Source organism: Dinoponera quadriceps, unplaced genomic scaffold, assembly GCF_001313825.1.
Source record: "Dinoponera quadriceps isolate SergipeBrazil2010 unplaced genomic scaffold, ASM131382v1 scaffold1280, whole genome shotgun sequence".
In the NCBI taxonomy this organism is placed as follows: Eukaryota; Metazoa; Arthropoda; class Insecta; order Hymenoptera; family Formicidae; genus Dinoponera; species Dinoponera quadriceps.
The window spans coordinates 175,138-189,031 of NW_014555813.1; the positions used below are offsets into that span (position 1 = coordinate 175,138).

The 13,894-nt window shown below is 45.6% G+C and overlaps 2 protein-coding genes across 3 annotated transcripts in view; both read right to left on the minus strand.

Annotated features, from left to right (window-relative positions):
• The window catches only part of LOC106745467 (focal adhesion kinase 1), a 57,406-nt gene extending 55,908 nt beyond the window's left edge, over positions 1–1,498 (minus strand). Inside the window, exon 1 of the mRNA XM_014621095.1 lies at positions 1,232–1,498. The gene's annotated coding sequence lies outside the window, so the exon portion shown is untranslated. The remainder of the gene's footprint in view (positions 1–1,231) is intronic.
• Positions 1,499–3,067: 1,569 nt separating this feature from the next.
• Positions 3,068–13,894, minus strand: part of LOC106745472 (agrin) — a 30,064-nt gene continuing 19,237 nt past the window's right edge. The window contains exons 2-10 of one of the 2 annotated variants that reach the window (XM_014621104.1): positions 11,318–11,447; positions 8,547–8,663; positions 7,831–8,140; positions 7,316–7,459; positions 6,777–6,947; positions 6,495–6,659; positions 6,189–6,311; positions 5,575–5,751; positions 3,068–4,459 (exon numbers count right to left, since the gene is read on the minus strand). In XM_014621104.1, coding sequence (XP_014476590.1) covers positions 4,228–4,459; positions 5,575–5,751; positions 6,189–6,311; positions 6,495–6,659; positions 6,777–6,947; positions 7,316–7,459; positions 7,831–8,140; positions 8,547–8,571 — 1,347 coding nt within the window. In that variant the 5' untranslated portion in view covers positions 8,572–8,663; positions 11,318–11,447 and the 3' untranslated portion in view covers positions 3,068–4,227. The remainder of the gene's footprint in view (positions 4,460–5,574; positions 5,752–6,188; positions 6,312–6,494; positions 6,660–6,776; positions 6,948–7,315; positions 7,460–7,830; positions 8,141–8,546; positions 8,664–11,317; positions 11,448–13,894) is intronic. The other variant, XM_014621103.1, reaches the window with a different exon arrangement.

The following is a 13,894-nucleotide window of genomic DNA, read 5'->3' on the forward strand; positions in this document are numbered from 1 at the left end:
AACTTATTCGCTTTTTCATCAAATTTACAACACCGATTGTATTTTTAACGTAACGATTTTCAAACCTGTGGAAATTAACTTTCCTTTACGGACAAACGAATTCAATTTAGTTGGGAGAATCCGACGAACTGTGCGGACTATATTATAATTAATTAATCTCATTCTATGTAATTACTCGTGACGAATATTTCGCGTTCTTTCTCCGTCGAACGAAAACGCGCAGAAAAAGAGGAAAAGCACGCGACAAATTGAGAGCGATCCACGAATACGCGCGTTTTCCGCTCTCCCGCCCCTCAGCGCGCGATCGATAAATTTAATTATGTGCACCGAGTAACGATTCTTCCTTAGGTGCGGAGACTACACGCAGAAAGGGAGTCGTATATACCGGCCAACAAATATTCGTCGAGTTATTATTGAGCAAAGTGATGATAAGATAACGCGAGATGTAACGACGACGAGCCTAAGGCGGCTTCTGTTCGATGGTTCTCGATAAGCATCTACGCAGCGATCGGCGCAATTTAGCCCGCGTTACAATAACTATGCGCGAACGAGAGTAAGTTTCAGCGCAGCCTGAAACGAACGAAAATGCCATGGCGAAAGTTTCATCCGGCAACCAGTTGGAATAGAATGGAATGTGCATGTAACGAGGGGAGGAACCGTTAGAATGCTTTTTATTCGAAATACCGAAAACGATGTGTAATAAAGTAATAAAGAATTATTTTATCGCAGCATGGAACAAACGAGACGGCATCATGTGAGAAAACCGACACGTCACCTTTCGCGAAACCGGATTTTCCCCAAAATCAGCCGGGCAACGAGATTAGCTGGAAGGGCGAGTCACGAAGAACGATCGCTCGGTAGGACGACAAAGCATGTCTTGCGCGTTCAACGCGGATTAAATTTCACGAATTAAGACAAGGACCGACGCGACGGCCTTCGTGGCTTCTCCGGTAGCATCTCTCTCTCTCTCTCTTGCACGCGAGAGAGCGTAGGCCCTTTCCAGAGCCCACGTAACCGATTACGCGTCCCACGGACTTCGCCTTTATGTAACACGACTCGCACGTAATCGCTATCCTCCTTCGCCCGGTATGACCGACGCGAGGATGGCCTCAAAGATGGCCTCTCCCCGCCGATGTGAAATTCGCGGCGTTACCGCGACGCGATCGCGCGAGGTAACGCCTGTTCTCGACTGAAAAACGTGACGACTGGCAACGATCTCTGGTGTACTCACGATAAGAACGATGTCCGGAATATTGAAGGGATCCGACGAACGGGGTCCAGCGGGCGATTCCACCATCTGATGCCTCCAGAGAGGTATCCGCCACTCCGTGCGTCGTCAGTCGCTGCGATCGTGCGAACGTTGCGTCGGACGCGCGTCCTCGTGCCGAGAGAAATGCGAGCACCGCCGCCGAGAGACCGTAAACAACGCGTCCTGTTCACCCGGAACGGCGCGAATTCGATCGGCCGCGATCAGTTGTCGTAAACACTGGTCGCCATGTTGCCGAAGCACCTGTCAATACGACTGCGCGCCGGCGCCATCTTGCGCGAGCCCGCCTCTGACGAGTGGCGACGGCGTACGACTCGACACTACTAGAGCGTCACCTCTACCGATAAGACAGTTGTCGCTCGGTAACAAGATCGACGGTGCTTGCTGTGTCGCATAGTTCGTTCTCGAATGATCACAGCATTTCCCGCTCTATATTTCGCGTTGGTTCACGGGACGACATTCGTTATCGTTCTTCAGTTCGTTATCGGCGATTCATACTTCCAGTCGACGTACGTACGTTCTTTATATCAACCTTTTCGATAAAAAAGCGTAATTTCAGATGAAACAACATCGATATGAGAATATCTGGACCGAATATTCTACGATGAAAAGGTCTCATTAGAGGTAAGCTACAACCGTATTTTTCGAACACAGACCGCTCTGATAACCTTTATATGCAATGCAACTAAAATTTTAAGATTTCTTTTTTCTAGTTATACACATTATCGATATATTTGTGATTATTCAAAGAAGCGGGAACTATGCGGAAAATATGTCAAAGCAGTAATAATCTAAATTGTCCGGTACAGAATAATAATAATGATATATTTAATGACAGATCTTTAACATGCATACAACTTAAGCAAATACGTGCGAGCCCAGTAACTCGCCATAAATTTCTCTTTATTACAAATTGATACAACCTCCTTATATAAACTATATACCTCGTTCAGATATTCTTATACCGATGTGACCAATAAACACTGCTACCGTTACGTTACGTGATATTGTTACTTGGCGATATGATGCTACATTGATGCTGCCGAATGTCGGATTCTTATCGACAATTCGCGAAATCCGCTGTGATTCGAGTAAATACGGGAGCTGAGTCTGTTATTTCACTGAAGCTGAAACATCGAAATGAAAACCGAACATGCGTTTCTCAAAATGGCGTTCGTCGCGCGGGCGTTTTCATTTTTCAGTACGCGCTGGTGTGTATCGCGCGAAGTTGCATCGCATCGATACGTTATCTGTTAAGTCGTTGGTAACTTCCTTTCGTATCAACATGGCCGCGGAGCAAAGTCGCTACGCGTCTCTCGTGCTTCCTTCGAAACGAATTGGACGATCGTCGTGTTAATTAGTGTCGCGAAATTGCTTCTTGTCGGTCGTTTTCCCTCCGTCCTCGAGGAAAGTGAGTAGTTGGGATTACGGAGCAAAAGTTGACGTCAAACGAGCGGCTGGATTCATCGATTGGTAAATAATAAGTTTGTTTTCTATATTTGCTCCATTGTTGCGTTAAGGCTTAGGAATAATCGCTGTCTTTACTTAATAACATCAGAAGCGAGAAAACGCTTCCGTGCCAAAATTTTTGCGTTATATTTTTAAATAAAAAGATGTAACTACAAAATGACGATTGATTCAGCAAACTTGTAAAATTGGAATTATTTCTCTTATTCGAACAATCAATAAGTAGTCGTGAAATTAACATTGACAAAATCATGAGAAAAGAGGTTGGAAAAGAAAGCCAAATTAATTTTGCGACTATTTATTGATTGTTCGAGTAAGAGAAAAGCCCAATTTTACAAATGTGCTAAATCGATCACAAATTTTGTGGATATATTTTTTTTATTTGAATGTATAACGCAAAAAATCTTGGCATGCGTTCTCTCGCTTCTGACTTCATTAAACAAAAACAGTCATGGTAACTACCGCGGAGCCTTAATTGCGACGTCAGATTTTTAGTGCTTCGCGAAAGTAAACATAAACAAATAACTCATTATTTTCGATGATATATACAAACATACATATAACAGCTTTTATATCTTAAAATATACATATATGATTTATTATTGACGTTGGAAGCGTATACAGTGTTAGTGTCGATACAGAGGAAAGATTCTCGCATATTCGATAATAAATAAAAATTGCAATGATAATATAATAATATATAGTCAGTTGAACACACATCACATATCGGAAGGAGATATAATAGCACAATATTCCCCTAGAATAAGAGTACGCTCTGGCAACATTGCGTTGAGATATATTAATAGCCATAATTAGAACGACGGGCGCAACTATGAAGAAATGAAATCGTATGCAATGATTAATGCTATAATAAATAATAATGAGTCTATACCGTTAATTATGTGCGAAGATATCGGAAGGACTATATCGATGCGCGAATGACGACCCTTCCCTCGATTTACAAAGTAGCAAAGGGAAGGAGAATTTTTCCAAATTTACCACGGACGATTATTCGTCAAATTTAACGTACAATGCCGATTTGCGTTGATTGTAGTGGCGCTTCGTAATTACGCAAACACTCGAGAAAGGATCGACAATCGCGGCGATATTATTATCATAGAAGTACAGTAATAATAGCAGTAACAATACGATAACAATTCAGACTGCGACTGGCAAGACGCTCGTTTTCCTCCGCGGAAGAGGCATTCAGTGCGTTTCCGGTCGTCAAAATCGAATATGTCCGAATTCGCACGAATTATTCCTCATCACATCGCTCGTCACGACGATGTGTATGAACTGTCGCGGACAGTACAGCGAATACTCGATCGATCAGTGAAATTAGCGGCTAGCTCACCGAGCGATTAAATATTTCCAAACTCATGACGAATGAATGCACAGTAATCGTCGATTCTGCGAGTTACAAGTGAAATTATCTTTCTTCTCTTTCCCTTCCTCCTTTTCTTTTTGTCGAATCGTGTTTAGGTCGATCGATCTCAGTAGAGATAATTTTTTGGTTCTTCCGTCGGCTGACCGCATACTCCGTGATACTTCTTCGTGACGAGGCTTCTGCTGCGGCAGTTCTCGATCTCTAGGAAACACTCGTTGCTGTACGTCATACCGTCGGTGCCGCATACGGGGTCGTAATAAGGCGGACAGATCTTCTGGCAACCACGAAATAGGAAACCCTGGACGCATCTCTTCATGGGGACCACGTATACGTGTTTCCTGAAAAGATAATCGAGCTTTTTCTATCCATACTTAATGAACGCAAATATTAAGACGCGTATAAACATTACCGATATAGGCTGCGGTTACAAACATTTGTCCGTTAGAAAGTCGTGGAAGTGTTTGAGAGTCCGTTGCACTTCCATCGGTTTGTCATTACTGATCGTATAATCCGCGCGTCACAAATGTCGCGCGTTAGAAAGCGGTCGAAAAATAGAAAATGATTTCTTCGGGGATATAGGTCGCGCAAAAGCAACACGCTAATTTCTACTTTCGAGATTGTACGATTGTGTTCAATTGCGCGTTCTCCGAAGTAGGATACTTTCCTCTCGTGTGTTTGAACAGCGGCTCGCAAACATCCGCGGCGGCCGATAGAGACGGTTTATTATTATTTCCGCAAAAAAAAAGAAGATGCAACGGAGCGGTTCTCTGGCTCGCGCTGAATCGGCTTTCATCGGACATGCGCGTGATACTAACTCGGATTAACTATTTCTCGGAGACCAGTTTCTTAGGCGATCCTCTCTTTGAGGGACGCGTGATCGGGCATAATGAAAGTCTTCGAAAGTATTATTCCGGAAAAAGCACAATCGCGGTCGATTATACGCGCAACATGAAACCCGGGCGCTTCAGGATAAATCAATTCCGAATAATTTCTACTTTCTCTTAACGAGACAATTAAATCATATGTAATATCCCGCGCGAGCGAGTAGACTTTCCATTACATGGGACGAGAAAAAAATTCTTGCATACCAGAGCTTAAAATAAGCATGGAAATAGCTCCGAGATCATTCGATTACTTTTGTCAACGATTGAATCGATGACTAATAAAGATGATTCAGACCGTTTATTTGTTACCTCGCAGAATATATTTGAAAGTAATCACAACTTCACTCATCATTAGTGAGATTATAATTGGCTAGTAAATAGTTTGTAAGATGAAATGAAAGCTTTAACTGACTTTTAGTTTGTTTGTTACATATTACCTGAAAAAGATTAAATAGCCCTTAAGAATCTTGCAAAAATCAGTAGGGGTTTAATTAATTTAAAGTGGTCGTTGTGTATCGAACAAAAGCTCCGATGAAACGTGCAAACACAATACTTCGCGGTCAACTTACCCGCAATTGTCCCTCTTCATCTCGCATTCGTTGCGATAGAGCTTGTTGTCGGAGCCGCAAACAAACTGACGCTCCCCAGTGCAGATTTGGTTGCAGAGCGCCGTGGTGCGACAATGTTGCGCCGGAACTTGAACCACCCTCTGGCCGCAAGTCTCACGCCGCAGATGGCAGAGGGACCTACAATACATACGCATATGACGAAGGCGAATAACTCGTCCGCTACTTAAGCCTTTAACGATCACCCTCGTTACGACGCGCCGCGTTCGAGTCTCCTCCGAGTTTTTCTTTTTTATTTCAGAATTCCTTTATGTATTTCTTGATTTTTATAGAAAAGAATTCACAGTCTTATAAATGTGACAGTCGGTTACGCACAGTTAGTCGTCTTGACCAACATATTTTTTCATAGCTCGATTCGAGCGAAATTCCTTAAATTTAAATTAGAATTTATTTGGCTCGGATCAGCGAATACGAGTATTTGGATGAAAATAGCGGTTAGTAGCGGATTTTAATAACGAGCCTCCTGTTAGGTATCTATCTCTAACGAATGACCGTCGGCGGAGATTCACGCGCCCTTAAACCTTCGGCGCTGGAATCCAAATAACTCTCTTAATCACCGATAAACATTGCCGTCGCTTCCACAAACTGGTTCCTCGGGTACTTCATCGCAGTCTTCGGGGCACTGTTCGATCTCCTTCAAGGTCGTACACTCACCAACATGAGCTAATTGGATGCCTTTTCTGAAACGCCGAGAAAGATTAGACGTCATTTTGATCGTCGATGGGGATCGATTGATTAATTATTAATTAATTGATTCATTGCGACGTTGTCACGATTGGAGTGACTTCGCATCAACATCGTGCCGTTTGTTACATTCAAAGGTTACGTTTGTCAGTCATGCTAATTGAATAAACATTACTTACAAGCAAACTGCCACGTTCAAGTGGCACTGGTTCGGGTAGGTATTCGCGTCGCTACCGCAAACCGGATCCACCTCACTTCCGCACCTCTGCTGTTGCTTCGTGCATTTCGTTAGCCGGGATCGACACTTCTCGAAGTCCACTACCGTTACCTTTCTTCTCGCATGCCTGTTGATTAATACTTCGTTCAAGATTTACGAGCGCGATTATTCGCGCACTTTTATTTCTCTAGTGAGAACGAGTTTATTTGTTTCCTATGGCATGACAGCCGCGATAAATACGTACCCGCAGTTTAGCATTTGCATCTCGCATTCATTCCTGTATATACTTCCATCCGATCCGCACACCGACACTTCTGGCTCATTTTTGCAGTCCAAGGGACACGCGTTCGATTGGCCCCCGGACGTCCGTTCCCGCGACACGCAGAACGACATCGGCACTTCGAAGATGTGTTTGCTGAAAAAACATAGCTCGATGAATACGTCGTTACTCTTTCAATGATAATTCTCGCGATTAAAGATCGCGATGGAGAAAAGAGAATTTTAGGATACATCGGACGATGACAGTGAGTCTCTGGAAATTCTTCAATATCATGGGATATTCGCGTAAAAATCCCCCTGAAAAGAAGCGATTAGCTTGATTGAGAGGCAAAGGAGGCAGCTCGAGTGTTCTTGAAGGGTTTATAACGAAGAGAGAGAGAGGAAGCGATTCTCATGAATGATTAAGTGCGCGAGGATAGGGCGGCGGGAGGAAGAGAGAAGGGAGGGTTACGAGTGGAGATTTTTCCTAGGTGGATGCGGTCCCGCCAGCAGGACTGCGCTTACCCGCAGTTCTTCGCTCGCATTTTGCAGGTGTTCGAGTACAAAATGCCGTCGCTACCGCAGGCAGGCTTGGCACCACGCCAGCACGACTCACGACAATGTCTTGTGGTCTGGCAATGTTTCTTATTCGTACGCACGACGCCTTGGCTGCGAACGAGAAAACGAAAAGTCAAAAGCGATCTTGCGGCGGAGGCTAGTTTTATGTTAGACTTAGCGAACAAACTCCCCTCCGCTCCCCTCGCGTTACGCGCACATATTTTACGAGGAGAGGTAGTGAACCGTACTGTGAGAAACCTATTCATCGCGCAGTCGCGGGAAGGTATCTTTTTCTCACGTGAAAAGCAAACACATTCCAGTGAAGCGACATAGACAACATAATCGCGAGGAAGTATTAATGAATTGAATTCCACCGTGGAGGAATAATTTGCTCGTAGCGGGCAAAACCAGGCGATTCGAGCCTCGGCTTCTGAGATGCGTTGCTATCTCCTGGCGATAATCGGCGAAGTTGTTCGACGTACCCGCAAGTGAGCAGCTTCATCTGACACGTAGACTTGTAGACGTTTCCGTCGCTTCCGCAAACCGGTCCGTCGAGCGGCGCGAAGTCGCACGAGACCGGACAGTTTTCCCTGTGGGCCGAAATATTGTTGCACGGCCCAAGATGAGACAACTCGATCCCGACTCGGCAGATTTCCACCCTGAGCATGCACTTGTTCAGGTAGGTACGCCCATCTGTACCGCATACCGGATCTTGATCGCCCGGACAGCGATGCTCGCACTTGCTACCGGATGACCTCAGGCAAGCCGTCTTCTCCGTGGCCACGGTAACGCCTAAACGAAATAATGAGATACACGTATAGATTTCGCGCGAGTCATCGAGCGAAACGAGATGCCGCGTTGTCCAACAAATCACCCCGCGTGCACTATAACGCGTAAATAGTCCGTTTCGACGCTCTAGGAAATCGCGCGATTCGTTTCGAATAATTGATCGTAGCCGTCCGCTTTACAAATGAGCGAATCCTCGTTACCGCTTAGACTCCCAGCGCGGCTAGGCAGAGAGAGAGAGAGAGGGGGAATCTCTTCATCGTTCGCGCGGTAAGACCGGCGCTTTCGTCGTTTCCGCGATTGTAATTGAAGCGCGCGCCTCGATAAACCGCTATTAATGTGACGACGAAGGAAAGGGAGGAAATCTCGTGTAACCAGAGCGTACTTTCGCATACGGTAGTAATCAAAATACCTTTTCCGCACATCTTCTTCCGCATCTCGCACTGCGACGCGTAAATGACACCGTCGCTGCCGCAAACGGGCTCGCCGCTCGGTGGGCATATCCTGGGACACGCTCCCGACACGTAATCTGTGTGAAAAGAGAAAAACATTAATTGATGATATAATGAATACCTCAGGATTGAATATATACGTGAGCAACAACAATCGTCGAGAAGCGCGAGAAGATGCACGCATCTCTCGTCATAAACGATCGTGGAAAGTGCGCTTGTACGGTTCTCTCGCTTAAACTACGTACACCTTCCTGCCGGATTTTTCTAATAGATACCTTCTACCCGAGTACGCCCGAGTACTGTTAGGAAAGCGAAATTTAAGCGTCAACGGTAGCTCCGTTAGAAAAAGAATAAAAGAATAACGTTTACTGTTAGGTACTTCGTTTTGTTATGCGCCATCAACGTAACACATACCTCGCGTATCAAGAGCCACGCTTGTCTATTATTCTAATGGCGTAATTGTAATAATAATGCTTAAGCATATATAACGCGAGTCGAGTACAGGGAGGAAGTAAAGTCAACAGCAAAAAATAAATACCTGCCTAAGTGGCAGGGGGTGGGAGAGAGAGAGAGAGAGAGAGAGAGAGAGGAAGTGAGTCGTACGCATGGTTTAACCATAATACGGAATAACCAAGTTATCGCGGGATCTTCCGACAAAACGATCGCTCGAATGTCCAGGATATTGCAGCTCATTGAACATAGGAAGTCCATTAAATAATGAACGCGCGGGACGAAGATGCGCGTATCGTGGAAACGTTTAATGCGGCGATACGATCGGGATAAGATCGCGAGAGGATCCTGCTGAGGTGGAGTAATCGCGACGTGAAGTTTATACGGAATGCATCGTATGTGCAGCGCATATCTCTCTATTCGACATACGTATTAGACGGTTGTTAAACATCTTCAGAGGATCCCTATCGCGCGCGCGCGCGCGAGCTTTTACGACGCGACACGCACGTGATTTCCCGAAGCCTCGTGCTTTTACCGCGCCGGATACCACAGGGATGAAGTAATTGTATATCGCGAGAACGTTCCTGGGAAATATATATATATATCGTGTGAGCCGGCGTATCACGGTCGCGCGAGCTTTTACGAGAAATAAAGGCTGCTGTGCCGTCGCATTTCGCGTATTATAGTAGGCGGAGGATGCGAAGCGCTATATTAAACGGGGCATTCTATATGGACAGAAATAATGCGTAGGCCGTGTTGAGGCAGTATTTAAGATTGCGACGGGAGAAAGAAAGAAAGGAAGAGAGAGAAAGGGGCATGTAACGTAATTTCCTGAGGTCTTTCGTGGTCGCTCTTTTTGGCCATACCGTAGCGTTTATCCGCAGAATTCTCTGTCGAAACCTTAATTACTTCCGGTTGACCGTCGAGCAGATATCTGCCGTGCAGGTCCGCGCGCCGGTCTCGGTCCAGCGCCCGTCGGGTCAACAGCACACGGGATTTACGGCGCTCGTTCCATACCGGATCGCATAATATATAACAAATTATAAAATCGGATTGTACAGTTAAGGATATGCCGGGTGTCCGAGGGCGCGGTCGCCATCCGTTTTCGAGTATCGAGGAAATGCATCGAGCCGCGCTTTATTACGCGGATCTCCGATCAATGCGCGAGTTCAAGTGTTATTTATCGACCTTGAAAATTACACCACTATAATTAGTAAGCGATAAATCGGATTCGTTTCTGAAAGAGATTCTGGCATCGACGACGACGCGTTTCTACGCGACGGAAGAAGAAGTATGCAATTCGAAAGTATGCTGTTTGAAATGGAATCTGTTATAAGTATAGCAGTGGCATTAGTAAAGTTTCTCTGCAAGAATTTAGTCGATAGTAGTCAGTAAAATATTAGAATTTACAGAAAAATCTCACTTTGATTAGCCAAAGGGTGGCAATCTACTTTTCGCATTCAACGCTGACAAAATTATTTATAACTTTGTTTATATAATAATATGTAGAAATTGCTCTGTATATATTTCAAGTACAGATAAATATTTATAGAAAGCTTCAGAATTGTGTATTTATAGTTTTACCGAAAAAAATTCTCCGAAAACTCATTTACCAAACAAAACGTTCCAAATGAGAATACCTCCTTAAGAGAGTATATTTGATTCGGTGTCTCATCATTTTCGACCTCGTTCGCGCGCGTCGTGCCCGTCTCGATCGGCCACGAAACGATCGAGATTCTTCGCAAGATTTCGTTCGGAAATCAGGACACAGCCGCGCGGGTACGCCACGCGGATCAGCGTAGAGTAAAACGGGTTTACGAGTAGCTATAATTACAGTGATTACGATTTATCGATCGACCGACACCGCTTAATGACTCCGAGCCCGTCGTACATCAACGCAGGGCGATATCTAAATTGAATTCATCGCGCGCGTAAGCGTCGCTGATGAGTTCCGAAGTTGTCGTCTCTCTCTCTTTCGAAAAAGGCCGAAAGTGTAACGCGCGCATACGGCCGCTCTTTCGTCCGCAGGCAGAATCGATCGTACCGCGCTGCCCTGTAACCCGCTCTGCCTATCGATCACTCGCGTTTTTAATTGCGATGCGCCGCGCCTACCTCCCTTCATCATTTCCGCCATATTACGCGCCGCAATAACGCCCGACGGAGTAATAATTAAAAAGCAAAAAAAAAGAAGCGCTTCGTGGCCGCGAACTTCTATTCACGCGAGATATTTCGCGCGCTTAATGAACTACGAAACGACCTTGCGTTTCGCGCGTACGTTTACCATCGACGTTCCGTAATTAGCCTCGGTGCAAGACGGTAATTGCTTCAATCGCCGAAGATTTTCCCGTATTTATTCTTTCAGCTTTCAGATAATCCTTGCCGTCCATATTTCGCGAAGAGAACGGAATTTTCTGTAAAAGAACGCCTTTATTGGAGTATCATTTCAAAACTATCGTATAGAGATAATCAGAGGCTCGAGATAAATAAACGTGAAAGACATGTCGATATCATTAAATGAATAATAAATAGTCGCGTATTACGTTCGTTGCCGGCGAGAAATTCGATCGTCCGCAGACAACCGGACAATTCGTTCCTCCCTCGTCACGATTAAATGAATCAATTATGCCAATAAGCAGTCGACGTCTGGATAGGCGGCGATCGGCGATTGGCGAACAATGCAGATCGAATTATATGACCGTAGAAAGTACGGGTCGCGCGCGTGCATGCACGCGGCGCGATGCACAATGAATGCGCCCGGGTAGGGAAGAGAGGAGGAGAAGAAGGGGAAAGCACATGCGGGTCGGTGAACCGCGGCAAGGATGCACCGGCCGGGTGGATGCTGCTCTTGGCATTTTTGTCCTCGAAACGAGAGCCCGAGGAAGGGACGGAGCGGCTCGCGCGAGTCGAGATCGATAACGGCTGAAATGAAGATCGGTTTAACGAACCGGAACGATTTCGTGTACGCGAATGTGCCGCGCGGCTCGTAAGTAAAACGATTAATGCCGAGTGTCATCCTTTGTTCTTCCTTCCTGGCCCGTGGTCAGCTGACCGGATGCCGTTCTCGACGGCGGATACGAGCGTCTCTTTGCACTCGCCTTGGATTCATTTCACCGACGGCACTTTCTCTCTCTCTCTCTCTCTATCTGTCTTCGCTTTATATATGTTCGCTTCATCCGTCGATCTCGTTGCAACGACGTTTGATTTCGCGACCGGAGGCAAAAGCTCGCGCTCCTGATGGATGTACCGCCGCGAAAACCAGAAATAGAAGTGAAACCAGGCAAGACGAACAAGCTCACGCCACTCGTAATTGATGGCGGAGCGATCGCGCATATTACGCGGCTACGCGGGCGCTTACTATGCGCTGCGTATACGAATCGGACGCGTGCGCCCGCTAGCTTCCCGGAGTTATGTAGTAATCGCGCGTCTCCATTCCTCGAGAATCCCTCGGCAACGAATACTCGTTAGGACGCGTGACAAATTGAAGGAAGTACCAACCGTGCGTGCCTTACGGCGACCGCTCGACTAAATAGATTTTGCCATTTTTAACGACACAATTACCGGGTGTGCCGTTGGCGAGCTATTTCGAGAAGATCCGTCCACGGAGAAATCGAGTTTGCCCCCACCGACTCATTGAGATTTTACGATTATTAGACGTGATAAGACGCTTGTCCCGGCGTGCATTACAGTCGAAATTATCGCTGTTCCATTTTATTTCGCGATTCCAACGTTGCACTCATCGCACTAGGAAACGCGCACGTTAGTCCGCGATTTACTTAGTTATCGCGTACGCGGCGCGGGAAAGTTTCCCTCGACGAGGCGAGGAAGGCCCGTGGTTACTTTACACAGCAGGAGGAAAATAGGCGTACTCGAAGTATAAATTATTCAGTCGTCCGTGCGTACGTCGTCGATATGAAACACTGATGCGTATCGTAGGCTCGTTACGTGCTATTACGATGACGTCGTCGCTCAATCTTGGAATTCCGTATCCGCTGAGGACGACCCACGAATACATTTGGATCGATCACCAAGCACCCTGTTCTTATGCGAAGTATATACATTGACATTAGAGGTAATTAACATAGTCTTGGTTATTTTTGCGTTGATTTGTCTAAATTCTCTAATGAAACATACAATCCACACTGCTTGATACAATTCGTTGTAACGTTATACGTCGCGTTTAATTTTCGCTTCTGCTCTTTCATTCTCAACCTCTTCATCTATAAAACAGTCTCTCGTGACGATAGAGTGATCTTCGAGGGTAAATCGATGATACGCTGATATGCATCTTCGTGATAGTATATCAGTCATTACACAACCGGTTTGCGATAACATCGGTCATGGTAAAGCTCACGTACGGTCGCACAAGTATTCGTGCGAGAAACGTGTAAATGACAGTTTCGACGGATCATTCGCAGCCTCGGTCCATTTTATATGTAATGTTTCGTCTTGGCGAACTTCCACTGATTTTCATGTTTTCCACGGAGAAAAATAATTTACTGCACTGAGAAACTCATTTAGTCGAATCAACTAAATTCTTGTTTGGCTATGGGCAAACAAATGTTTTGTTATAAAAACCAAGGTTTAATTTTGTGAAGCAAAGGTTTGGTTCCTTGAAACCTCTAAAATTTCTCTTTCGCGTCTAATCCCGAGGATGTTTGGGATCGCGCGTTACTTCGTTCGATTTTCCCGAACGATCTCTCGGTCTCCGCGTAATTACGCGCTCGCGAGATGTTATTGTCGATTTAACGTCCATTCCACGCGAGGGCGTACCGTAAATCATTTGCAGTCGATAGCGTCAAAATCACGGGAGTTCGTGCTCGCGCATTCTCAGCAGCAACATCGGGGGGGGGGGGGGGGG